This window comes from Lycium ferocissimum, chromosome 7 (assembly GCF_029784015.1).
Source record: "Lycium ferocissimum isolate CSIRO_LF1 chromosome 7, AGI_CSIRO_Lferr_CH_V1, whole genome shotgun sequence".
NCBI lineage: Eukaryota > Viridiplantae > Streptophyta > Magnoliopsida > Solanales > Solanaceae > Lycium > Lycium ferocissimum.
In genome coordinates this window covers 45,281,144-45,307,786 of record NC_081348.1, presented here as the reverse complement: position 1 = coordinate 45,307,786, position 26,643 = coordinate 45,281,144, and the positions used below count along the sequence as shown (strand labels likewise).

The following is a 26,643-nucleotide window of genomic DNA, read 5'->3' as shown; positions in this document are numbered from 1 at the left end:
AAATTGCTAGTTTTGCTAAACTCGTACGATAAAGTATAAACGCTGATCTCCTTTCATCTAATTCATTAATCATTAAGTAGCACCAATGTTAATTTTTGATTTAATTTATTAAAATTTAAAAGTTAAAAAAAGACTGACTGTTAACACAGGATAGATAAAAACATGAAATGTCACACCAAGACTTTGTCGAGGGCATATAATGGAGCAACTTTAATAAAGTGAAACTGTGGGTAATGTCTGTGTCAACAAGTAAAGACAGTGAGCTTGTGTCTGAGTGATAGTGAAACATGAAGAAAGGAATGGATCAATAGTTGTTGTAACCAAGGCAAATTAACTCTAAAAAAACAAACAAAAAGAAAGATATATGGAACCCTCGAACTTCATGCTGGCAAACTGTTTCACCCTCTTACACTGTTTGATAACTACCACTCATGAGCTTGACACTTTCCCCCCTTATACCTCTCTTGATTATAAAGATACCCTCCTTGACTATTCCAATATGAAAAAAAGAAAGAAAGACATAAAGTGGATGAAACACTATTTCAGAAAAGGAATCTTTATATAAATAGTTGGCCGAATTTAGTGTTTACTTTTTCTAGCCGGTAGAGTGTATATGTGGTGCAGTCAGAGATTTGATTAAGGAAATTCAACTTTTATAAAAATAGATATATATATATATATATATATATATATATATATATATATATATATATATATATATATACACACACACACACATACCAAACTTGTGTATCAAGTCAAGGGATTCCACCCTTATATTTATCTTGCATTTTATTATTTTTGACTTGTAATGCACATATATATAGTAAATGGTTTGAGCAAGGGTATCATAAGAGCCCCTTGCTTGAATGTGCCTGTATTGTACATTGATTATACATGGTTATGCACATATTATATATTCGTCAGCTATTTTAATTTAAACGGTTGGATGAACGGCCATTTGTATTCATTCTTTAAAAAAAGCAGAAAAAGAGAAGACCTACCTTTGTTTTATTTTATGCGTGTTAATTTGGCTAACACAAATTTTATGAATATAAGAAAGACGTTTGAATCTTTTATTCTTAATTTAAATGTATTTGACGGAGTTAGCTAGCCGAGAATTAAATTCCCTTCGCTCGAAAATTATCCTATGCAAATGAAGTATAAATAATTTTTTTAGTTATATACGAACTGTGTATCCTCTTGACATAATAGAAAATTCTAGTGTGACAAAAGGGGGTTTAAAGTATATAGGCCATGGACCACCGGGTAGGTTCCATTTAAGAACATTTTGTGAAAAAAGAATGATGACAGTTGCTACTTCCAAATTAAATTAAATAAAGACTAGTAAATTAAAAGAGAAGGAAGTAACTTTTTAGTCAACTATAAACACTATAAATATAAATTCACACACATGATAAAAAGATTATTTATTCCACAGAGGCACCCATGCATTTAGGAAAAGACAGTATATAATATATCTGTTTGCATGGACCCCAAAAGTAGCAAGAGTACAGTGATAAAAAACGGGGAAACGATGAGACGAAAGTACTGCTCAGAGTACTATATCTATAGTATACATTTTAAATTTATATGGTTGGCTAGCTCTATAATAGTGCCAACTGTATTCTGATCATCTCATCAGAAGCAAAATTTTCATTAAAGAGAGTAAAAATATAAACAATAAATACATAAAGAATTAATGAAATTCATACTAGACTTGACGCATTTTATTCATATCTCCCTTAAACTATATTTAATCCTAATTACCTCTTTGTACTTGGCTTTTATTTATAGTTGTTACCACCTCAACAATAACTGGTCATAATTATCTCTCACGTACTGGCTTTTCTATAACCGTTACTCCCTCAAAAGAAAAATGGAAAAGAAGGAAAAATTCGTAGATGCACTTTTATGGAGGAAAAGAGAAGATATATGAAAGGAGATAAGGAAATAACTGTTGGAGTGTCTAAATATAAAACAAAATGTCATTTTAGAATTTCTTACGCATCAGATTAATATGATGTGACTGTTATTTTACACTCTCACGCGCCAAAGGTTATTTGAAATCACTTGAATTATAGAAAAGCCAAGTATAGGGGGAAATTAAAACAAGAGTTCGAATGAACCCGTTGAGCCATAGCTCCACCCCGATCTTAGAGGCGTATTTAGCCTTATATCACTAGGTTTTCATCGGAACTCCGTACTTTCGTTCGTTAAAGCTATAACAAATAATAGGTCCGAACCTATAATTTGAAAAATATGGTAAGTTCAAAGCTAAGAACCTTTAATTTTGAACCCATAAAGTTTAAATCATGAATCCGACCATGCCCGATTTTATCCATGACCTAACTAATTAGCTAGCTTCATAGATCAGAAGGGTCTGTTCATGTTCAAGGGGCATGCATCATGTTAATTAACTACTCTGCTTCATAAAAATGTACTGTTCAAATTAACTATACTGTCGTCTGTCTATACCGTTAACTAGCTCGCCGGCTATTATTGCTAACATAACATGACTAGTACTACGAGTACTGGTGTTTAAACGAAATAAATGTAGTGGTCTTAATTCGAATTATATGTATATACACGTAATTTTACTATAGCTATATATTTAGAATATAATTTTTTTTTATACTTGGTTCGAACCAAAAGTAATAAAACCACGCCCAAGATGTCTCTGGCTTCATACAACTCGTTTTACATGCAAAGTAATTCTGATAAGAAAATGTGCATTCGGCAAACTCAAACTAAAAAGCAAACTCACAAGATTAGAATTTCTCAATATCATATAAAAAGACTTTCACATTCCTAAATAGTCAATATGGGAACTCAGCACTCTCTTGGTGCCTATGCTTGTCAACTGAAGCTTGAATAATATAATATGAGGATTTAACATTGGATAAATTAAGAATTAGATATGTCCGACTTTGATACCATGATAAAAGAATGAATTTTGAGCCTAAATACTCAATTCATAAACTAGGCGCTAGATATGAGGATTGTTTAAAACCGTAGAAAACAGACATGACAATTCCTAAATTGCTGATGTGGCCTGGTATAAATTTTCAAGATTTCAAGTTATATCCATAGTTTCAGGGACTGATGTATCATTATCATGGAATATAGTGTATATATATATAATAAGCAAAATATTATAAATATTTTTAATAAATGACACATCTAATGGTAATTGTAGGGGCATTTAATTAGGTGTGGAATCTATATTGTTAGAGTAATGCCATGGCATAATTTGTCGCCCGAATATAACGTGCAAAGACCAGTTTAATGATATGTCTTTTTCTGATAATGTCCTTGTTCCTGAATCCCTGTGTTCAAAGGGGAAAATGACCTGAGCATGCATGTTGCTTTGGTACTGCACTAATGCCTTGTATCTTTCCTCTTATTAGACGTTGTATTCGAGGATAATATTTAAGACATGTTATTGTTTTTACCAATCTTTAATCTACATTTAGTTCATTCGACGTGTAATGAAGAAACTAGATTGACAAAAAATAGTGAAAGAGACTTTAAAAACCTGATAGTGCTAAAAAAAGTATATCATTCGTGTGCGTAATTAGTTAAACTCTATTGTTATAGAGAAGGGATATTTGTGTTGCGAAATAATATTTCCTTTATCCCACGGGCGTATCCATCTTGAAGCAAGGGGTTCGATGATACACGTTGTTAATTTTTTTTTACTTATTATACATGTATTTTACAAGCTAAAAAAATACTAAAATGCATGATAGATACGAGAGTTGAATCCCCTCGACTTGAAACGGAAGTTTGGTCTAGCCTATTTTTACAAAAGTTGAATTTTCTTATTGAAAATTCTGACTCCGCCACTACAGTTTATCCTAATTTATATGGTACACTTTTCTTTTTTATCTACTCAGAAAATATATTAGTATAAGTTTTATATTCAATCCTTGTTTTAATCACAAGTTTCAAAAAATATATTTAAACATCATGCTCAATCAAACAATATCACATAAATTGGAATGAAATGGATACTATTCATTAATAAATGTCAAAGGCCAGTTTGAGAATATTACAGATATTATAATATTTAAATTTGCCATGTAATGAAAATAAATCAAATGAGGAAAGTTAATGTAAATATAAAAATAAATTCAGTGAGATGTCTCTATAATATTTTCAGATATTTAACTAATAAAATTAAAATAGGTCGTGACAATGATAACCTTCTCTCTTGTAATTTACAGGTCATGTATTTTTTGAATCGTGACATAAATCGTTAATACTCTAATACTTGATATATTGTCTATATCACATTTTTCGGTTGCAGCTCTTTCCCACGTGGCCTTTTTCTCAAATCCTGCATGAATACAAAATGGTTTTCGCACCGAATTATCTTTTTTATTCAATAAATAAAATTACAGCTTAGGTGCCTAGCTCTCGAGTCTCAACTAAGGTACTTCTCAATTGATCTTCACCAATACAAAGCCTAGCTAGCGTGGAGTACAATTTTTTCACTCAAAAATATTCAGTAGCTATCTCCATAAATATTTGGATTGAATAAGCAAGAAAAGACAAAAAAAGTACTAGTGTTTTACACGGAAAAATTAGAAAGTTTTCCAGAATTCGATGGGAACCTGTTTCTCGCCATGCGTTTTTCCAGTGAACTGATTCGGTGAGAATAAAGTGAAAAATTATGTTTTTTATAATACAAATTACTCACTAATTTTCGATGGGAAAAACTTATGTTTCTAATAGTGTAGCTTCATAAAAGTGTTTTTCACAAATCACAAGTACATACATATAGATCTGCTTCAATATAGCACTAGTATTAATTAAGTAGCACCATCTGTTAAGCTCCATAAAGAGACTGTTCAAACTTTTAATGTAGGTATTAATGTATGAATTAAATTGATAGCTTGGTCCCTCCTTGTCCTGTGGTGCAAGAAAGATAAAATTGAACACTGATGGTAGTGTTAAGCTGCAATCCGGAAATGTTGCTTTTGGAGGAATCTCTAGAGATATTTAAGGGAAGTGGCTGGTGGATACTCAGGTAAAATGAAACTTACTTCAAGTCTTAGTACAAAATTGTGGAGTACCAAGCAAGGGCTATATGTCGCCAATCAAATGTTTTCTCAGAGTATTCAACTTTAAAAGTATTCAAATTAAAGAGTGTCACTTTCTATATTTAATAAAAAGTGTCATTTTATTGATACTCAGGAGTCATGCATTTAATGACATAGAGCTAGTTTCTTCTCTTAGCGGATCTAAACCGTATTGCTTGAACGTATTTAAGATCTTTAGTCAGTTTGTTTTTTCATTGTAGAAAAAAGAATTAAATTAAGGGTGTGTTCGGTATGGAGGAAAATGTGTTCTTGGAAAATAATTGAATTTCTACCTATTTTCTCATGTTCGTTTGGGTAGTAGAAAATAAGTGAATTTCTTATTTATTTCTCATGTTCGTTTGGTTGTTAGAAAACATTTTCCGGAAAATACTCACCCCTGCCAACTCCACCCCAACCCCGGCCACCCCCCAATTTTTTATTTTTTATTTTTTTTGATGTTTTTAATTTTTTTTCTTCTGGATTTTCCACACCACCACATCTCCCTCCCCCCCCCCTAGGTAAACCCATACCACACCAACCCCCACACCCCCTCCCCCCCAACCACCACGCACCCTACCACCCCCTTAAAAAATCTTAATTTTTAACCACGCAAACTTTCAATTTTTATAATTTTTTAATAAAGACAAAATTAAATAGGAAGTAGAAAATTCGGGAGGGGGTAGGGGATGCGTGCGGGGGGTGGGTGTAGAGAATCAAAAAAGAAATTTTTTCAAAACTTTAAAAAATAATTAATTTTTTTGGAGGGGGTGGTGGGGGGTGGGTGGGATGAAAAAAAAAAAAAAAGATACTTTTAAAAACTTTTTTGAAGATTTTTTTTTTTTGGGGGGATGGGGGGTGTCCATGGGAGGGGTTTGGGCGGGGGGGGGGGGGAGGGATGTGTTGTTGTAGAAAACCCGGAAGAAAATTAAAAAAAAAATATAAATTAGCAGGGGGTAGGGTGCGGGGTGGGGGTGGTGCATGAGTTGCGGGAGTGGTTGGGGGTGGGTGGTGCAAAAACCAAAAAAATAAAAAAATAAAAAAAATCAAAACTTTTTTTTTTCCAAACAAAATTAATTTTTTTGTTTAGGGAGGAGGGTGTTGGGTCGTGGGGTAGGGGTGTGTGTGGGGTGGGGGTGGTGGGAGTGGTTGGAGTTTGGTAGTTGGGGCGTGGGGGTGGGTGGTGTGGTAAAAAAAAAAAAAAAAAATTCAAAACTTTTTTTTCAAAACAAAATTAATCTCCTTTTTGGGGGGGTGGGGGTGGTGGGGTGGTGCGTGGGCGTAGGGGTGGGTTTGGGGTGGTGGGAGTGGTTGAGGTTTGGTGGTTGGGGGTGGATTGAGTGGTTGGTGGAATGCACTTGCGGACTTGTTTTCCCGACTTTTATTAGGGAAGTCAATTTTCCTATTTTTGATAAATTTGTTTTTCTAAAGAAAATATTTTTCAATTTTTTTTTACTAAATAAACATGAGTAAGGGTGTGTTCGGTATGGAGGAAAACAATTTTCGAAAACTATTTTTCTATATACCGAACACACCCTAAATCAGCTATCTGATAAAAACGTTTTAAAAAAGTTGAACTACATTTTGGCTCTACATACACCTATAGGCTATAAATAATAATGTACTTCAAAAAAAAAACTAACTATTCAAGCGGAATGGTTCTTAACTTTATCGCCCGCGTTTAACGTACAAAATTCCAGTTTTCTCATCTGTCTTTGTCTCCCCCACTAAGGCCTTGATTTGCTGGGTATTGTTTTTGCAATTTCACCTTATTGAAAATTTTCTATTCACAAGTTTTGCTTTGTCTTGATGTAACACCTAATTTGGATGGTTATAACATATTGTTACGTCTCATAATGTATCGTATTATATTGTATTGTGTTATATTGTCTTGTACTGTATTGTTTTTATGAGTATAACGTCTGGATAACTTGTATCGTTTCCGTTGTCACATAATATCATATATCAACAATTTAAAAGGATAAAACTACCAAAAAAAAAAAAAAGGATACGGGATAGAACTATTATAAAGAGGTATGGTAGGAAATGGATAAAATAAGATTATGAAATAATAAGCAAAGACAAATTGAGAAGAAGAAAAAAGAAGATAACGACGCGATGGTACCAAATTGGTCGTTACATAAAATTAGACTTTTCGTCGTTACATAACGATCGATTTAACGATACGATACAATAACATTTAACTAACAATCAAAATAAATATTGTATTTAAACTAACAATACAATACAATTGGTAACAACCATACAAACAAGGAGGCAAATGTGCGGTTTGATTTTATTTGGATCGGTTAAAATAGGCTAAACTGATAACTGAGTCATGATCCAAACCTAGTTACAATTAATTTTAATTATTTTCTTATCATTTGTGTAATTACTGGACAAACTAATAAAACTTGTTTTCTTTAACTAATAAATTAGTGTTTGTGTAAAACAGTTTTCCAGCAAGTAGGTCCATTTGGGAGAGGCATGCTACTCTCTCCATGATTACAAGGTGGCAACTGGCAACATGCATGGGCTCCTTAATTAGCTGGTGCTTTTATTTTCTTTTATCAACATTAAGAGATCGTTTGCTTAAATTAAAAAAAAAAAAGCGAACATAAGCTTCCGAAAATGACTTATAAAAAAAAAAATAAGTTGGTTATCCCAACTTTTTTTTTTTCGACTTATTTTAAGCACAAAATGACTTATAATTGTACCAAAAAACACTCAAAAAAAAAGTTTGAAAACATACTTATACTTCATCAACTTATAAGCTAAGCCAAACGGGCTCTAATAGACGTATTATATTATTTATTAAACTTGTCATTATTTATAAATACTGTTACTTTTTGTGCCTATAGGGGTTCACTCCAAGCAAACAACAATATAATCTTATTCCTTCCATATGCGTCCGATAATTCAAAGTGTAATATATAAGTTTCACTAGCATAGCTTCAAAATATTTTTGTTTCGAGAATTCTTTAAAGTAGCTTGTTTCATTTAATGAAAGCTAGGAGGACATTAGAGTGAGATTGAAAAAAGGGAGCAAATTAGGGATGTTTTTAAATAATTAAACAGAAATATGAGGAACAGTATCATTAGACGATCAAGAAGAAGGAATTAATTAGCTAACAGAAATATGAGGAACAATATCATCAGACGATGAGGAACAATATCATCAGACGATCAAGAAGAAGGAATTAATTAGCTGATACAAGTGTATTTGTCTTCGAACAATTGAATACTTCTGAAAAATGAATATTATGTAGAGCTGACATTCATCGTCAGAATACAATACTCTATTTATTTCAATTTATCGTTTTACTTTTTGTTTATCTTTTTAATAAAGAGTGTTATTTTTTATATTTAATAACTCTTTAATTCCAGTATCCTACAAGACATGTTTAAAATCACAAATTCAAGGACATTCTGGTACATTATACGTTTCTTTTGATTTAAGACCACATGATTCAAAAGTCTCTCTTCTAATTACTTACTTAAATTTTTTGTCCAATCAAACTAAAATACACAAATTATCTCTGAATTTAAAGAGAATAAATAATCGATTTCTCATTTATAAATTTGTTTGCAAAACCTAAATTTCTAAGGTGATTTAAGCCTTCGACGCTACCTTTTCCTATTTTCTTCTTTCTCCCCCCCCCAAAAAAAAAAAGCATAATTAGGATACCAGCTAATATGCACCATCAAGAATTATGTTAGGATGTATAGAACTCCTTCCACTCTTAATCATAAGTTTTAGGTTCTTGAAATTAGAAAAAGCGTGGTAGGGAGTGTTTTCCTTTTAATTTAGAGCCTTATGCGAGACACATATCCAAATTAGTCAAGGTCCCGAAACATTTTTTTTAATTACATAGGGGGTAGGGGAAAGGGAAATGAGGGAGGGGATTACAAGACGAGGAATCAAACCCTTACCAGCAAGGTAAAAGTTCAGATAGTCAATCAACTGAACTACTAAGATCTCTCAAAAAATATCACCTAATGATTTTGTTTTGGTTGGGATTGAAACCTGAGACCTCATGATTTTTATGTCACCTCACCAATCACTAGGCCACACCGTTGAGTGTCCCAAAACATATAACGAACATCAAGTGGAAAATTAAAAAGGAGTATTACACTCACACACTACACAGATCAGCCTAACAAAATCCGCGAAAAAAAAACACTCCAGCTTCATTCTTTACAAAATTTAATCAAGATGCAATGTATAATCAATGTATATACACTTGTGATACAGTTGCAATATACTGACAATACATAGACGATGACTCAGAACAATTACGATCGACTAGGCATCTGCATTTTCTTTTAACCGACTTGTTACAAATATTAAGATCATTAAAAAAAAATACCAAACATGAGAGCCCATGATGAAAACCAACGATAGAAAAGATGAAATGGGATTATAGCATGTTTGACCATGCTTATTTTTCTCAAGAAGTGCTTATTTTTAAAAAGTGAGGTGTTTGATCAAGTTTTTGGTAGAAAATAAATGTTTATGGGGAGTAGCAGAAACTATTTTTAGAAGCTAAAAAAATAGATTTTGCCCAAAATCACTTGTTTGAAAAACACTTTTGAGAAAAATACACTTAGAAGCACTTTTAAAAGTTTGTCCAAACATTAATTGCTGCTCAAAAATATTTTTTAAAATTAATTGGCCAAACACAAACTGTTTTTCGCTAAAATCACTTTTCAAAATAAGCAAATTTTAAAAACTTGATCAAACAGGCTATATGTCCGGTGATTTTGAAGCTGCTGGAAAGACATTTTTTTCTATCAATTAATATCTATGGAGGGTGGGCCTTGTGCTCCCTAATTCAGCATCTCCAAGACCTACACAGAGATTAATGATGTTTGGCCTCTCCTCCTAAACAACTCACACAATATGCCTCACTAGTCAAATAATAATATATATTACTATGAACAAGAAAAAAAAAACAATAAAATTGTAAAATAGGGTCCTAAAAAACCAGACATTTTGGCAACTATGATCTTCAACAGAAGAGTTGTTATAACATATACTTCAAAGTGATTGATTGGACATTGAGTTTAATTAAAAAAAAAAAAAACAATAAAATTGTAAAATAGGGTCCTAAAAAACCAGACATTTTGGCAACTATGATCTTCAACAGAAGAGTTGTTATAACATATACTTCAAAGTGATTGATTGGACATTGAGGTGATCCATCTCCTTCCATTCATGTCATTTCTTGATTTTAATAAATAATTGAGGGAGTAATCCAAGTGTTTTACCAGCCTGTCAATATCTTAATTAAACTCTTTTAATTTTGTTCCCCCTGCAATTTATTAAAAAGAAATCATTAATTAAAAATTTAATGTAATCTAAAATTAAGTAAAAATCTATTTGGTTTGCTCAAAAAATGTTGACACTTTGGCGTTTTGGAAAATAAAAGAACTTTGGCGATAATTTAACTGGGCGTTTTGGAAAATAAAAGAACTTTGGCGATAATTTAACTGATTGTTTTTTACTACTCTTATGAAATATTTTGAAACAAATTCGCCATTAAATCTTGACGATTCTGGTGGATCCCCATAAAATTCATCAGGATTTGTGGACAAGGCAATATTTTATATGTATATTTTAATTATTGGGGATAGCGGAAGTGGAAATGAGGAAGGGGATTACAAAGTGGGAAATCGAACCCTCACCAACAAGGTAAAAGTTCAGGTAGCCAATCAGCTGAGCTACTAAGATTCCCAAACAATATTTTATGGGCTAGTGAAAAAGAGATTTTTATAAATTTAGATTCGTCCCACCAGAGTTCACAACAAAATAACCTTAAATTTATATATAAAATTTAGTATGTTCATTGTATAATCAATGCGTATTCACTATACACTCATTTTTACTTATTATACACTCGTAATACATTAAGTATACAACAACAACGACAACATACCCAGTGAATCCCACAACGTGGGGTCTAGGGAAGGTAGAGTGTACGCAGACCTTACCCCTACCTTAGGTAGGGAGGCTGTTTATGGAAGACCCTCGGTTCAAGAAAAGGCATATGAAAGGTCAGATACAGGTAAACAAATCAAAGCAATTATGAAAATAAAAAAGAAAGAAAGTAAATATGCCATTATAAACCAACAGATACTCGTAGAAATCAAGAGACAAGAAACTATAGAGTAATATAACTACTCTTAAGAAAGGATAAATGCGACTACCTACTAGTCTTCTATCCTAATATGAGTCCTCCATACCCTCCTATATAAGGTCATGTCCTCGGTAAGCAGGAAATGCGCCATGTCATGTCTAATCATCTCTCTCCAATACTTCTTCGGCCTACCTCTACCTCTTCTGAAACCGTTGCTAGCCAGCTTCTCGCACCTCCGCACTGGGGCATTTGCATCTCTCTGCATCACATATCCAAACCATCTCAGCCTCGCTTCCCGCATCTTATCTTCCACTGAGGCTACTCCAACCTTGTTTCGGATGACTTCATTCCTAATCCTATCGCTCCTCGTGTGCCCACACATCCATCGTAGCATCCTCATTTCCGCCACTTTCACATTAAGAATACAACAACGACAACTATAAATGATTACTACTAGTTGAGTAAAATTTCTTTTAGCTACCTAACTAAAAATGTTAACATCCCAATGGAAAACAACTTATTAGGCATGGAATAAGGTGACCCTTTTTTCAATGGGTGAAAACTAAAAATCCAACATTTTAAATAATTAAATTTGTTTAGGAATTTTTACTTGGTGTAGCTTCTTCTAAGAGGTAATTATTACCTTTTAATTTATTTATATTTAGTAGCTATGGTAATTTTGTAAATTACCATTCGTAGCTACACCAAAATACATAAAGTTGGAGTGGCTAAAGTGGTTATTGGGCGAGGCTCAACCTACCCGCCCAGGTTCGAACTCGGCCAACAACATTTCTTTTCTTACATATTTTCCCTAGTTACTTCTCCTTGTATTTGAGTGTATTTCGCCATATGTATTTTGCTCATATTTGAATCTAAGAATGTATTTCGCCATATTATTTGGCTCATATTTATATCTAAATGTATTTGGCCTGAGTGTCTTGTATGAAGCCAAACAGATTCAGATACAAGACACGAAGCTCAAATACATATGGGATACAAGACATATAAGCCAAATACATATGACATACATTCAAATAAAATTCAAATACATATGACATCAAATACATATGAGATACAATATGAGCCAAATAAATATGACGAAAATACAAGGAGAAGAAGCTAGAAAAAATATGTAAGAAAAGTAATGTTGTTGGCTGGGTTCGAACCTGGACGGGCAAAGGGAAAATCTCACCCAAATACACTTGAATACACAAAATACACGCGAAATACATAAGTTTTTGCTTAAAAGTAAGCTACGAATTGTAATTTGGAAAATGATAGCTACTAATAGTAAGATCCTCATGGAAGGTAGTTATATTTGTAAGTTTGCCATTTGTTTATGTGGTTACTGGGACCATAACAGCAATATGGGCCAACATGTATTGGGAAGTTGACTGATTCTATCTGTCATATTTGGGCCTGATTGGTCAGTGGGCCTTCTCTTTAATAGTAAATATGGGCCAGGTTTGCTACTGTTCAATTTGCATGGTTTTGTGATGTTTCATGTCAAAACATTTAATCCGCAAGTCTTTTATTGTATCAAACATTTCACTGTTTGATGACAGTTAGACAGATCGTCAATAATGTGACATTCACTGTTTATTATTGTTATTATGTGCAGTGGACAGTACCTTTCTTGATGTTTCACTTCAGAGTTTATTGCAAATTTGTTCTTTCAATGGGCTGGACTGACTAGATAGGCATCACACTACAATAAATGTATCCCCAGAACTACGGGTGGGGTGTATCTAGGGGCGGATCCGCCATTATAGTTATGTGTTCGATAAAAATTGATTGATTTGGTTCATATCCTACTTTTCTTGTTAAAAAATTATTTACGAGAATATGTGTAAATAATTTATTCAGAATCAATAAGCAAAATGATATGGTTCAGAACCTATAAATTTAAATTTCTGGATCTGCTTCTAATTGAATGATAGGGAAGGGTGAAAATTCAAGTGTATCAAAGTAATCATCAATACTTACAATCTAATGATACTAGTGGGGGTATTTCATAGAGTAAATGTGCATTTAATTCTATTTTTTATTTGGTAAAAACTTATCTGCACTGAGTGTTTATATCAAATAAATAAATGCATAACATATTTTAAAACTTAAACAACTGAACTATAGCTAAGTAATGTATATATTCACTTTAGTAAATTACTTAACTACGATAAATTGCATTGATTTACTGTAAACACTTGACGCATAAACATTTACACATTCATTACCACATTCCCTCTCCCTATCCCTCTATTAGTGTAATAGAAATTTAAAAGAAAAAACATCTAACTCTGCTACTGCTAGCATAACTACTTTAAAAAGAATAAAAATTTAATAAGAAAATTGACATGTATATGGCTTCTAATCGTAGCTGGCCCAAATTCTGCCGAATGAATTGGGTTTAACTTAAGCCCAAGAAAGCTTTGGTTCCAATTGTTTCTTTTTTTTTTTGTCCGGAGTGTCCTTCAAATGCACTGGTCTTTAATTTTTGTCCCTCAAATTGTTAGTTTTTAATTTTTGTCCCTTCGCCTAAAATTCTTAGGTTCCCAGGTTCGAACCCCCCCCCCCCCCCCCCCTCAGTAAAAATTTTTAAAAAATTTCGCCAGGTAGAACTTGGATTCGCAAGGCAGAGTTTTGAAGGTTTGGCCAAAACTCTACCTTAAGGTAGAGTTTGAAACTCTGCCTGAAGCAAGCAAAATTCTGCCTGCAGGCCTAAGTTTGCTATAAAACTCTGCCTTACGATTTTTTTTTTTTTTACGGTTCTCGAACCCCAAACCTCATGGTATTAGGCGAAGGGCAAAAATTAAAGACTACCAATTTGAGGGGAAAAAAATTAAAGACCACCCCAAAATAAGGGCATTCCTGCCAATTGCCCATTTTGACTACATTTGTTGGCCCCTACACCTAATAATACTGTGTTAAAAACTAAATACAAAATCGACCAAAAATAATTATGATGAGAAATGATATATCTGAACCCCCTTCTTGCTGAAGCCTGTTCTTTTTCTGCTTTGTGCTGTTGAAATTTAACTACACTTGTTACCTTAACAAGAAGGGCATTTGGTCTAGTGGTATGATTCTCGCTTAGGGTGCGAGAGGTCCCGAGTTCAATTCTCGGAATGCCCCCTTTACTTTTGTTATTTTTGTACTGAACTCAAAAATGCACAAAGTTATTTTCTGATTTCTTAAATTAAATACCTTCTCTAAAGAGAAATATTAAGAAACAAGGGAACATATATATTACTACTAAGTCTCTAAGTCTAAGTAATATAGCTTCAAGTTTATCTTTTGATATTCATAAGGGTTATTTTTCTTTGTTAAACACTGCAAGACTGGAGAGTAACGCTAATTGACTTTAGACTATGATCTGTAGCAAAATTGGATGACGTATAACACTTGAAATTAATTGGGATAGGGGGTGTTCATATATTGTTTTACGAGGAGTTTAATTTATATCACCGTAGCATGTAGGAGTTAACTTGTCTTACAGATCCACATTTTAAGGAGGCTTAACTCTAAACATTCTTTAGATGACGTGACAGATAAAAATTACGTTAGATCAATCATTCATAATGAATAGCTAATGTCATAGATGTTGGAACAAAATAATCCACACCAAACCAAAACATATTACATTCCTCAGTCTGCATACTAAAATTTCACAAAACATCTTCAAGAAACACTTCAAGCTAAATACAAATCAACTATAATACAATATGTAAAAACAAAGATTATAGCTTTAGCCCATAAATGAAAGTGGAAGTTCGTTTCCTTGAATAATGGCATCTTCATTCACTTGCTCCTTCAAGTCCTTTGGTTCTTCTTCTTTTTCAATGGTACTTTCCAATTCTATGTCTTTGCTCTTGCTAGAATTTCCAGTTTTATCACTAGAACTTCCCTCCTCCTTCAATAAACCATAGTTAAAACAAACTTCTTTCCATTCTTTCCACTCAGATAAGTGCTTGTGTCTTCGCAGGTACTTTTTCAATTCCAACAGAATGTTTCTAAAGGGCTAAGAGAAATAGAAACATTGAAAATCATATTAGTACATGCTCGAAAGAATGAATTAAGAATATTGACAGTATAAAGAGTTTGTAATTTAACTTGTTGCTACAAGTTTCACCTTAATATTTAAGTTACATGAAATGTAGTATAGTAACTCTCGCGGAAGTCAGAAATTTCGCTAATGATGTTAAAAAATTAACATATATATGAATAAAAACTAAATATTGACCTATTCACATACTCATTCCTTCCCTTTTTAGTTGTTAATGTTACTAAAAATACTTGGCCCAAATACTTGTCACTTTAGAAAATCAAGATATAATTAATTAATTTTTTCCTACTTTACCCTTAATATTCATATTAATTGTTCTTGAAAGTAAACAATTATAAAATAATGCACATTTATTGAAAAGAGATATGTGTAAATTAGTAAAAAAAAAAAACACTTCTTACTTACGATTTCTTAAGTAGCATGCAAAAGCAAAATATTACAACTAAAATGGGACGAAGAGAGTAATATAATTTTCTATATATGCAGTATAATTTTTTGACAAATGAAGTCAACTGACCACCCTTAACTTTATGTAGCTCCGCCACTAATTCTTTTAGACTGTCAGTGCGTAGAAATTAGAACGATGTGCATTCAAACATGTACTCGAAAATATGTATAACTACTTCAAAACTTCATTTTACTAGTAATTGATGTAATTAAGCCCTATGAAGCAATTAGTACTATGAATGATAATTTTCTTAGAAAAAAAGAGAAAAAAATGAACCTCAGCTTTGGATTCAAGAGCCAGTCCAAAAAAAGCAGCAGAAACAGAGTGTTTTCCAACAGTTTCAGCCAATTTAATCTGAGAAAGCCAATAAGTTGTTGTCTCCAACTTATCAAATCTGCATTTGCTGCATTTCTCAGCACTGTGAAAAGGGGTGCTAAGTCTTTGCTTCACCAAAATGGGCGATTTCGCAGGAGTTTTAGGCTCTGCAATAGCAACATTTACTCTGTTTTCTTGGAAACAGACACTTTTCTTTCTTGATTTTGCTCTGTTTTCTTCTTCAGTGGCTTTTTTGGCATTTTCGGTTGCCGGATTTGCTGCACTTTCAGTGAAATATTGAGTTTTTCTTGGTGATTTGGGTGGTTTTTGGTGAACACCAGATGAAGATTTTGTTAAGGGCTTTGTAGAAACTGTCTTTGTTGGAACATTTGTGTTTCGAACTGTGCCAAATACTCTGTTTTTCCTGAAACAAACATATGTTAACTTAGTGGCGAAGCCAGAAATTTTGCAAATGATATAAAGCACTCGCTCTGTCTCAATTTATGTGTCATAACTCAAATTTCGAGAGTTAAATTTTTAATTTTGACCGTCAATTTGAACATAGAATCTTTAGATTTTTTGAAATAAAACTTACTTATTTGAAAATAAAGTAAAAAGTACTATGAGTAATTCAAAATATTTAAAAGGTGTATAAAATGCAGTGGTCAAAGAAAAGATCGTTTGACTCTCAAAATCTGAACCACGTCACATAAATTGGGACCGAGAAAGTAATTTTTAACGTATATGTGCAATATAATTTTCAATATACACAATATAATATTCTGACGAAGATTGTTCAACAGACCATCCTTGTGGTTGTGCCACTTGTTTACTGTACTAAACACAAGAAAAGTTCTGAAATGTTTAAAGAAAGTGAAAAAAAAAGTTTGATTTTCTTATACCTGGGAATGGATGGTTCCTTGGATTGGGTTTTTGGTGCTTTGGAGATGTTTTTGTTGAATCTTGATTTCACAGGTTGAAATTTACCTGTAGTTACATGTTACATCAAACATAAAAGTACTAAGAACAGATCATGAAAATCAAATGAGTGGAGTTATTACCTGGAAATGGCGTGGGATGAAGATCCATAGACATAATTATCACAGCAAATAGAGTTTTGAATCAAACTTTCAGCAGTTATTTATTGTTACTATAATATATTTGGAATTGTAACTTCTGTGAGAGCTTTTTTTCTTTTACATTTTTTTGAAGTTTAAATGATGATCAATAGCGGGAACAGGTTTAATTTAAAGTCCGAGTTAGGCGCGGTTATTGCAGACGCTCCCTACATTAGTTTATTAGTAGATAAATGGGCCAGTTGGGCCATAGCCCAAAAGACTTGTTTTGGGTAGCTGGTGGGTCGAAAGAGAAAAAACTAGTAAATAATCACTTTTTGGACCGCTAATCAAGCTTTAGCCAATATTTCAAAACTATTCAAAGTTTAGTCATTTTTAATGCGAAAATAAAATTTTGGACTAAAATACCTCTATCTAAAACATGAAAAAACTCCAGCAGTGTGTTGAAGTTTTACATGTAAAATTCTAGCATAGTGTGAAAAATACTCCTCTACTTTGGGAAAAGAGCTAAAAATATCCTCCATTAAAAATATAGGTCAAAAATACCCCTCCCGTCATTAAAGTTTTCAAATATATCCTTGTTTTAATGAAAATCCCCAACGTAACCCGATTTTATTTTTAAACCGGCTCCATTTAAACCCGACCCAACTACATAAAAAACCATATGCGACCAACTTGTTCCCTAATCCTATATACGAGCCACTAGGCCTAGGAGCGGGTAACCTATATGGATTTTTTATTTAGTTGGGTTGGGTTTAAATGAAGCGGATTTAAAATGAAATCGGGTTATGTTGGGATTTCCGTTAAGATAGGGGTATATTTGAAAACTTTAATGACGGAAGAGGTATTTTTGACCCATATTTGTAATGGAGGATATTTTTTAACCCTTTTTCCAAAGTAGAAAGGTATTTTTGACCCTTTTCCTTTAAAAAATTACCGATTACTCTGGTCTCACTTCCACCATTTGGAACAAATATCTTTTTGAACTCCAGGATTTTTAATGGAAATCCATGACATTGTCTTAAAGTTTCACTTGTATAAATAAGTTGGAAGCTCCAAGACGATGTCCTAGAGTTCGAAGATGTACCAATACGAGTGAAATAATCCTTTAATATGATTTGAATAACTTATATCTAGAGGTACCACGAGTAAAAACAATCCTTTAATATAATTCCACTCTTGGACTTATTTCACAGCTTATATATTTTACTTGCGGTGCCTATTCAATTTTAAAATCTGACAGAAGAATTCCCTTAACGCTATTTTACTCAAGGTACGTGGGAAACAGTACTGAATTTGTATGCAACAATTTTTATGCAAGTGTAATAGTGACACAGTAGTTTGGCATCTCTCTTAACCACCGTTTGTCTTCTTACAGAATTGTGTTAGTTCGAGTAAGAAGTAATTTTGGAATCATATGGTGAAAAGATAAACAATATTGACTAAGCAATGCCTTGACTTGCAATTTGCATGGAGGTGTTTGTCTTGAATGCCATGCAAAATTGCTTACACAAACAACTAAACAACCAACTTGAATAGAAATCTCCAAACTTTCTGTAGTGGCGCTTATTTCAAAAGAGTGACTACAAATAGCAAAGGACAAGCACTTAAAATTTGACTAAAAAGACAGAAATGTTACTTTCAAGAATATACTGTAAACAAATTGTATGTTCTCATTCGTTTGGGATGTAGCAAAAGAAATTTTCCTTTTCTATGAACAAAGAGTCGATGCTGTAGAGAAATATAGCAGAAGAAAAAGTAAATCGGAGAAACCTCAAGATCGTAATAAGATCGGAAGATTCAACTACACGACTTTCTTAAATTGGCTTAAATGACTTACAATTGGGGTTGGTTTGGCTTGGCTTGATTACAAATGCCTAATGTCACTCCTATTTATACTTGTCTAGGGATGATATTATTCTAGATACATCCATAAGAAAAAACTAATCATCTTTATCCCCTACCACTACTCTAGAATGTCTAGATTTTTCTTTAGGATAATTATCCAAGATCCTACACTGAACTATTCTAGATAATTCTATCCTCAACTATAAATATCTAAGTGTCTAGAATTTCTAGACAATTCCTAAATACAATATATATCAAAGATATTATATTATAACTTTCTAGAAACTCTTTTAAATATCTATGATATTTTTGTTCTTCAAAAAATTAACTTTAATTTTTCACACTCCCCCCTTAAAGTAATTTTTTGGAAGCTATCCCCGAATGTCGTGGAAGAACTCGGACGAATCTTTTGGACGTGCCTTGGTGAAGATCTCGGCAATGTTTTCCCGACACTTCTTCCTTCTTGAATGATGATGGTTTTCTGCTGATAATCGGGCCTCCAAAGAAACATGAATACGTCTTGATAAAATTTTCATCTTTATAATAAGTCTTGCCACTATTTCTTATTGGCCTTTGCGAACCACGTGAATCATCTTCAAATTTTACATTCTTGAGTTTCCGGACTCCCGCTTTAGCTCCTTAACAATTGTGTTATATGGAGAAACACGAGTCGGTGACGATCGATTCAATTTCTGCCGAAGACTTAGCACTGGTTTTCATGGAGAGAACCATGTTAGAGAAATCGAGCCTTGACGTCAACCTTTCTTCATTTATTTGACCGCAGGCTTCTCCGTACGCTTTCGCTCGAGCTAGTGATTGAGTCGATATGAGATTGGCCAAAGACCTCAATAACTCCCTCAATGCTTTCTCTAGAATGGTCACCATTTTCATATATAGTTTTAGAACCTTCATACTCGGGTTCTGAACATCCTCCACGTCCGGACTTTTATTACTAATTTTAAGATCTAGCTTTTGATTTCCTCGATAAGCTACCACGTCGCTAGTACGAACGTCATTGGAATCTTCTTGCTTTTTGATGACACCGACTTCCTTCTCCACGTAATGGACCGTATTATTCCCCGAATCACGATCCGACCTCTTTCGAAATTGAAAGCTAAGGCATCTCTACTCGAGTCTCGGCCACAAAGCACCTTCCCCAATCTTCTTCTTCGGGAGCTCTCTCGGTTTGAGCCATGTAGCTTTCCTTGGCTCGGCAAAAATCTTTTTATGTGTCTACTTCACCACATCGATAACATTTAATAGTCTTCTGAAGACTTTTTTAAAATTGAGAATGTGTCATCTCTCTTGAGCTACTTTGCTTTGGTCTTCCTTTAAAATTCCTCTTGTAAGCTACGAAGCATTTCCTTCCGCTTCTTTGATAGACACACTAGCCATCTGTTTGGCTAGTAGCTCTGTGATGACAACAAATTCTCAAACTCCTCCAATGGTTGTTGAGCCCATCCTTGAATTGATGTAACAAAGGAATATATTACGGCTTCGGACCACGAATGATAATTCTTCTCATTACGTCTTCGGAAATAGCCTCATCCGTATTTAATAAAGAAATCTGCGAACATAAGTTCTTAATCCTCAAAAGTACTCGGCGATAGAAAGATTATCTTGAGTGGTGTTCGCCAATTCATTCTCCGGTATTTGCGGCCGGGCTTCATCCTTCTTGTTGAACGACCGATCGAGGGTCCTCACGTATCTCGTGAGCTGATTTGCACCTAATAATATGATCAAATAAGTTGTGAGAAATGGACCTCTTTAGGATGAACTCCGCTTTCGCATTAATTCAATTAAGGTAAAAATAGGAGGACTTGTGTAACTAAAACAACATCCCACAAATCCTCTCCCACAAGGTATGACTCCGTGATCTTCCATTTGTAGTTAGGCTACAACTCCATCCCAGTCCGTTAACACGGCCGCTCAAATCCATTTAGAGAAACTAGTTGAATCTACCCGGAAACCGATCTTGAAACAAAACCCGACGACGTATGGTTATGGCTCGATACCATGTAATATAGTGAAGAAAAAGTAAATCGGAGAAACCTTCGCTAGCCAAGATCGTAACTAAGATCGGAAGATTCAACTAAAGAAGAGGAAGCTATGAAAAGGAGAATTTGATTATGGAAGAAAGACTTTCTTAAATTGGCTTAAATGACTTACAATTGGGGTTGGTTTGGCTTGGCTTGATTAAAAATGCCTAATGTCACTCCTATTTATACTTGTCTAGGGATGCTTCTAGATATTATTCTAGATACATCCATAAGAAAAAAACTAATCATCTTTATCCCCTACCACTACTCTAGAATATCTAGATTTTCTTTAGGATAATTATCCAAGATCCTACACTAGACTATTCTAGATAATTCTATCCTCAACTATAAATATCTAAGTGTCTAGAATTTCTAGACAATTCCTAAATACAATATATATCAAAGATATTATATTATAACTTTCTAGAAACTCTTTTAAATATCTATGATATTTTTGTTCTTCCAAAAAATTAACTTTAATTTTTCACAGATGCAACTCATCACACACGAGAAATAATTAAGTATTTCCCTTTCAATAGAGAGATTCCACACCCAACCTATTGTCCGTTTTCTTTAAGTGCTTATTTAGAAGCTAATTTCATTGAGCCAAAAATCAACTATTTACCCAAAATGAAAATAAACTATAGCCTGTTTAGTCAACCTTATTCCCCCAAAAGTACTTTTTATAATAAGTGCTTATTTTAAAAAAAGTGAGGTGTTTGGCCAAATTCATCATGGTTCATGGAGAAAAAAGGGAAGGTGTTTGACAAAGCTTTTGGGAGAAAATAAGTGTATTCGGGGAGTAGCAGAAACTGTTTTCCAGAAGCTAAAAAAGATATAGCTTTTGCCCAAAAGCACTTTTGAGAAAAATACACTTAGAAGCACTTATTAAAACCTTGGCCAAATACTAATTACAACTTAAAAGTGTTTTTAAAATTAATTGGTCAAACACAAACTGCTTTTGGCCAAAAGTAGTTTTTTGAAAAGCACTTTCGAAAAAAATATTTTTCAAAATAAACTGATTTTATAAGCTTGGCCAAACAGGCTATAAGTCCAATTAATTTTTAATACTAGTTCAATTAAGGTAAACTGGAAAAATAAACCAAAAGACATGATTTTAATGCTACAACTTACCTTAATTGAACTAGAATTGAAACGAGCGACCTAATGTGAAAATAGAACCAAGTCTATTTTTTTTTTCCATAAAAAGGCTGACCTTTTCATTCATTTGATAGCAAAGCAAAAGAGTCACGAGTTTCATGTACAAGCCATATAGGAAATTGGTCATCCCAAGAAACTGCATCAACTAAAGTCTTTGAAAAACTAGCAAGACGGTGACTACACCTATTTTTGTTCTTTCTAATAAAAGAAAATCGAACTACATCTAGGGTGTCCTTGAGCTGCATGATATCTTCATATACGTTTTGCACAAGCCAAGGTGTTGACTTCAGTCCTTGACTTATCATTACCAATTCCATTGCATCCGATAGAATATGCACTTTCCTCCATCCTTTGTGAACCGCAATCTGCAATGCCTCTCTAACTGCAATTGCTTCAGCGATGATTGGCTTCCCAACCGATCGAATGGAGAGCCAAAGGCATGAAGCATCGAACCACGAGCATCACACACACACACACCACACTACTTTTGGAATCTCTTGTATCCTTTTGCACACTCCGTGGGTAAAAAACAAAACCTCATCTTGACAAAAGATTAGTTTCTCGTTAATTAAGGATATATCATTTTGGGTGTTATTGATAGAGCCAAGTTCTTTAAACTCATGGTAAGCAAATAATGCTTGTGACACAATATTAGAAACATCCCACATTTTATTATTAAAAGTCCAACTATTCCTAGCTTTCCAAATAAACCACATTAGATGCGCAGATAAATTCAAAAGATTTATAGACTCTGGAAATTGCTTAACATTCAAAAAAAGGTCATACCACCAACTAGCAAAATTATTAACTCTATCGATATTAGGCCATAAAACAGGACTCATTTGTGAAAGAACATATGTTCAATTGTTTCTTCTTCCATCCCACATACCCTACATGTCGTATCTTGTAGCCTTAGCCTCTTTGCTAGCACACTTTTAACCGGTAAGGCATTCAACAAACGCTTCCTCAAAAAATGCTTTAAGTTGTTATTAGTTTTCATTTTCGACACACTCAACCAAAATGATTTCGGAAAAGACTGGTTACTCGATTCAATTCTATCATTTCTCCTTTCATGAGCCTCCAATAAGGATTTTGCTAGGTGATAGCCTGGACGCACTTCATAACTCCCAGATTGTGTAAAGTGCCATAACAATCTATCAATCCCGTCCGACCTAGACAATGGAATAGAAAGAATAGCTTTAATGTCACCCTCGCAGAATAAGCCACTAAGCATAGCTAATTTCCATGTTGAGCTCTCACTATCAATCAAGTCAAAAACCTTTAAATCCCTGTCACTATCACCATGAATTGTAACAGGGTAAAACTTATCATCCTTAGGTAGCCATGGCTCAAACCATACATTAAAATATGCACCATCCGTAAGATTCCATCTGACTCCCTTTCGTAAGAGGTCTCTTCCCCACATCAAGCTTCTCCAAATCCACGAAGATGATCCTTTCACCTCTGCATTCATAAAAGAAGAATTTGGGAAATATTTGCTTTTCAAAACTTTAGCCATTAATGAGTCTGGATTTTTCAACACTCTCCAAGCCGTTTTAGCCAATAAGGCCATATTGAACGCTTTTAAATCTCTAAATCCAAGACCCCCTTTGCTTTTTGCATCACAAAGTCTCTCCCATTTCTCTAAATGCATCTTTCGTACCTCCTCATCTTTCCCCCACCCGAATCTATTAAACAAAGATGTGATCTGTTCACATAATCGATCTGGCATTCTAAAGCATGTCAAGGCATATGTGGGTATAGCTGAAAGGACCGATTTTAATAATACTTCTTTTCCTGCTGGACTTAAGAATCGTTCTTTCCAACCTTTTATTTTTGTCCCAACTCTATCCTTGATAAAACCCAATATTTCGTTCTTCGATCTTCCCACCACTGCGGGTAGCCCCAAATACATACCATTGGTACATATTTTCATATTTCCCAGCATAGCACAAATCTCTTCTCTTTCTTGACATTCTATATTCTTGCGAAAGAAGACTGTAGATTTATCAGTGTTAATCAGTTGATCCGAACATCTAGCATAATCTTGCAGAATTCTTTGGACTTCAGATGCGCTCTGCATCGAGGCTTCACAGAAAAAGAAAGAATCATCTGCAAAAAACAAGTGAGACACTGACGGCCAATTCCTATTCAATTGTAAACCAGCTAGTACATTCCGCTCCTCAGCCTGCTTTAGTAGCACAGACAAACCTTCAGCACAGATGACAAAAAGGTATGGCGAAAGCGGATCTCCCTGCCTCAGCCCTCTTGAAGGAACTACATTTCCCCTTATCTCTCCATTCAAATTAAAGGAGAAAGACGTAAAAGATATACATTCCATAATCCATCCCACAAACCTCTCATGAAATCCCATATGGATTATCATTTGTTTCATATAGCCCCATTCCACCCGATCATAAGCTTTCAACATATCTAGCTTAATTGCCATGAACTTCTTCTTTCCTTTCCTTTTATTCCCTAATAAGCTCATAAATTCATGCGCTAAAACCACATTATCAATGATTTGTCTTTCACTTACAAAAGCAGCCTGATTAGGGGAAATTACGTGTTTTAACAATGGCTTCATCCTACTTGCCCAAACTTTTGCTACTATTTTGTAAAATGTAGCTCACAGACTAATTGGCCTATATTGATTCATCGAGATAGGGGCTTTACACTTAGGGATCAAAGTGATCAAAGTCCTATTCCAAGACGATAACAAAGTTCCCATTTGGAAAAAACTCCTCACAGCTTGAAGCACATCCTCCTTCATAATTGACCAATACTCTTGAAAAAACAAAGGGGTCATACCGTCAACCCCGGGGGCTTTAGTCAGACACATTGAAAAAACCGCTTTCTTCACTTCCTCAATAGTAACTTGCCCAATCAATCTCTCATTCATATCCTCTGTAATTCCAGCAGGAATATCATCCCATATCGTAGTCTCTGATTCAGGCACAAATGTGGTGAATAAATTGCAATAAAAATTCTCAACCTCACCACTAATTCCTTCCTTATCAGATACCCATGATCCATCATCTTTTTGCAACCCTTTTATTTTCTCCTTCTCCTTTGTACCGTTGCCATGTAAAAGAAAGAAGTATTTTTATCACCTTCAGACAACCATTGTACACTTGACTTCTGTCTCCAGAACAATTCTTCATCCTTATATGCGTGGCCTAGTTGTTTTTTCAAGATTGCTATTCTGTTAAAATCAATCTCCTTAGGGTCATATCGTAAAATCTCAATTTGCTTTTTTAGCTCCCTTATCTTCTCTCTCGAATTCATTCCCCCTTTTTTTTTAACCAGGCCAACAATGCAAACTTACACTTACGAATTTTCCAACACACTTTGAACTGTCTAGAACCCTCAACCTCTCTTCCCCGAGCTTGCCCTATAATCTCCTTTACGTTATCCTCTGCAACCCACCTTTGATCAAAGTAAAATAGAACCAAGTCTATATCTTGTTATTATAACGAATGATGGTAGTGTTCGGGGCTAGTTTAGTCGCACACCTTAATTATTTTGTAGGGCATGTGCTATGTTTTATCAACATATGTATCGGGTAATTTTGTCATCAAGACTTAGACATATGAAAAAATCACTTTTTTTTTAATCTCTGGAGGGATTGAACTCTGATTTTCAAGATTTGGACTCACTTTTTTGTCCTTCCAATTATTAGGAGTATATTAATTAAAAATGTACACCAGAACGCACATTTAATTTGCAATATTCGGAGACAAGAAGTACACATCTTATCTGGTTTTAGAGAAAAAACAATTGTGTATAGTCAAATTTCAACTTAGTCGAAAGTCATAGGTTTCGCATTTTCATTCACTTATAAAGTCTTTACTCTGCTTTCTTTGATTGTTAATCACTTAATATATTCATTTGACCGAAAAAATATAGAATTGGAGTCTTTTGTCCAAAATATAAAAGATAGTAATAGTATAAGAAATTAAAAAGGAGGGTATATAATTACTGCAGAACCATTCAACTTCACATATCATTTGAAAGTGTCTAAGAGATCAATTTAATTAATCTTTCGTTTTAATTATAACTAATAATTATCATATATTAATGTCCGTTTCTAATAAAAGACAAGAGTTTCTTGGACATTCTTAGTCCCCAATTGAAGAAGGAAAAGATATTGTCATCAAATGAAGACTTCATGCCACCTTAAATAAAGTTCAGACTGGACACCTATACTTTCTTTATTTTTTCTTTCCTATTTCTATTTAAACAATGTTTAGTTAATGCAATCTAAATTAGTCTGACTAATTTCACCAAATATTTTGAATTTGTTATGTGTCTATGATCTTAAATATTCTTGAAGTCAACTTTTTTACAATTGAGGATATATACTTGTTGAACAGTGATTCCTTATACGAAAAAATTATAGTATATGGATGGCCACCTTCATAAGTAGTCAACTTCCAAAGATAAAAAAGGTCGTAGTAATCAGCAGA

At 33.8% G+C, this 26,643-nt stretch overlaps 2 protein-coding genes and 1 non-coding gene across 3 annotated transcripts; 1 reads left to right on the top strand and 2 right to left on the bottom strand.

The window, feature by feature from the left end:
* The first annotated feature begins 14,284 nt into the window (after positions 1–14,284).
* Positions 14,285–14,356, top strand: TRNAP-AGG (transfer RNA proline (anticodon AGG)). Its single transcript has one exon. It is a non-coding gene; the product is annotated as a tRNA-Pro (tRNA).
* A 485-nt stretch (positions 14,357–14,841) lies between these two features.
* LOC132062903 (uncharacterized) lies at positions 14,842–17,295 on the bottom strand. The gene is made up of 4 exons (XM_059455376.1): positions 17,112–17,295; positions 16,953–17,037; positions 16,012–16,474; positions 14,842–15,242 (listed from the first exon to the last, which is right to left on the bottom strand). Exons 1-4 carry the CDS (start codon positions 17,143–17,145, stop codon positions 14,970–14,972), a joined length of 855 nt encoding a protein of 284 aa, XP_059311359.1. The 5' UTR covers positions 17,146–17,295; the 3' UTR covers positions 14,842–14,969.
* A 4,938-nt stretch (positions 17,296–22,233) lies between these two features.
* LOC132062256 (uncharacterized) lies at positions 22,234–24,761 on the bottom strand. The gene is made up of 2 exons (XM_059454862.1): positions 23,064–24,761; positions 22,234–22,581 (listed from the first exon to the last, which is right to left on the bottom strand). The coding sequence occupies exons 1-2, from the start codon at positions 24,759–24,761 to the stop codon at positions 22,234–22,236; spliced, it is 2,046 nt and encodes a 681-aa protein (XP_059310845.1).
* Between the last annotated feature and the right edge of the window lie 1,882 nt (positions 24,762–26,643).

What these genes read in the sequence shown, in the direction of transcription:
- LOC132062903 (XM_059455376.1), bottom strand. Translation starts at nt 17,145, where the DNA reads ATGTCTATGGATCTTCATCCCACGCCATTTCCAG. An exon ending in TCATCCCACGCCATTTCCAG is followed by an intron (nt 17,038 to 17,111) that starts GTAATAACTCCA and finishes ATGTAACTACAG; the next exon opens with GTAAATTTCAACCTGTGAAA. An exon ending in AAGGAACCATCCATTCCCAG is followed by an intron (nt 16,475 to 16,952) that starts GTATAAGAAAAT and finishes TGTTTGTTTCAG; the next exon opens with GAAAAACAGAGTATTTGGCA.
- LOC132062256 (XM_059454862.1), bottom strand. Translation starts at nt 24,761, where the DNA reads ATGAAGCCATTGTTAAAACACGTAATTTCCCCTAATCAGGCTGCTTTT. An exon ending in TACAAGATACGACATGTAGG is followed by an intron (nt 22,582 to 23,063) that starts GTATGTGGGATG and finishes TCGGTTGGGAAG; the next exon opens with CCAATCATCGCTGAAGCAAT.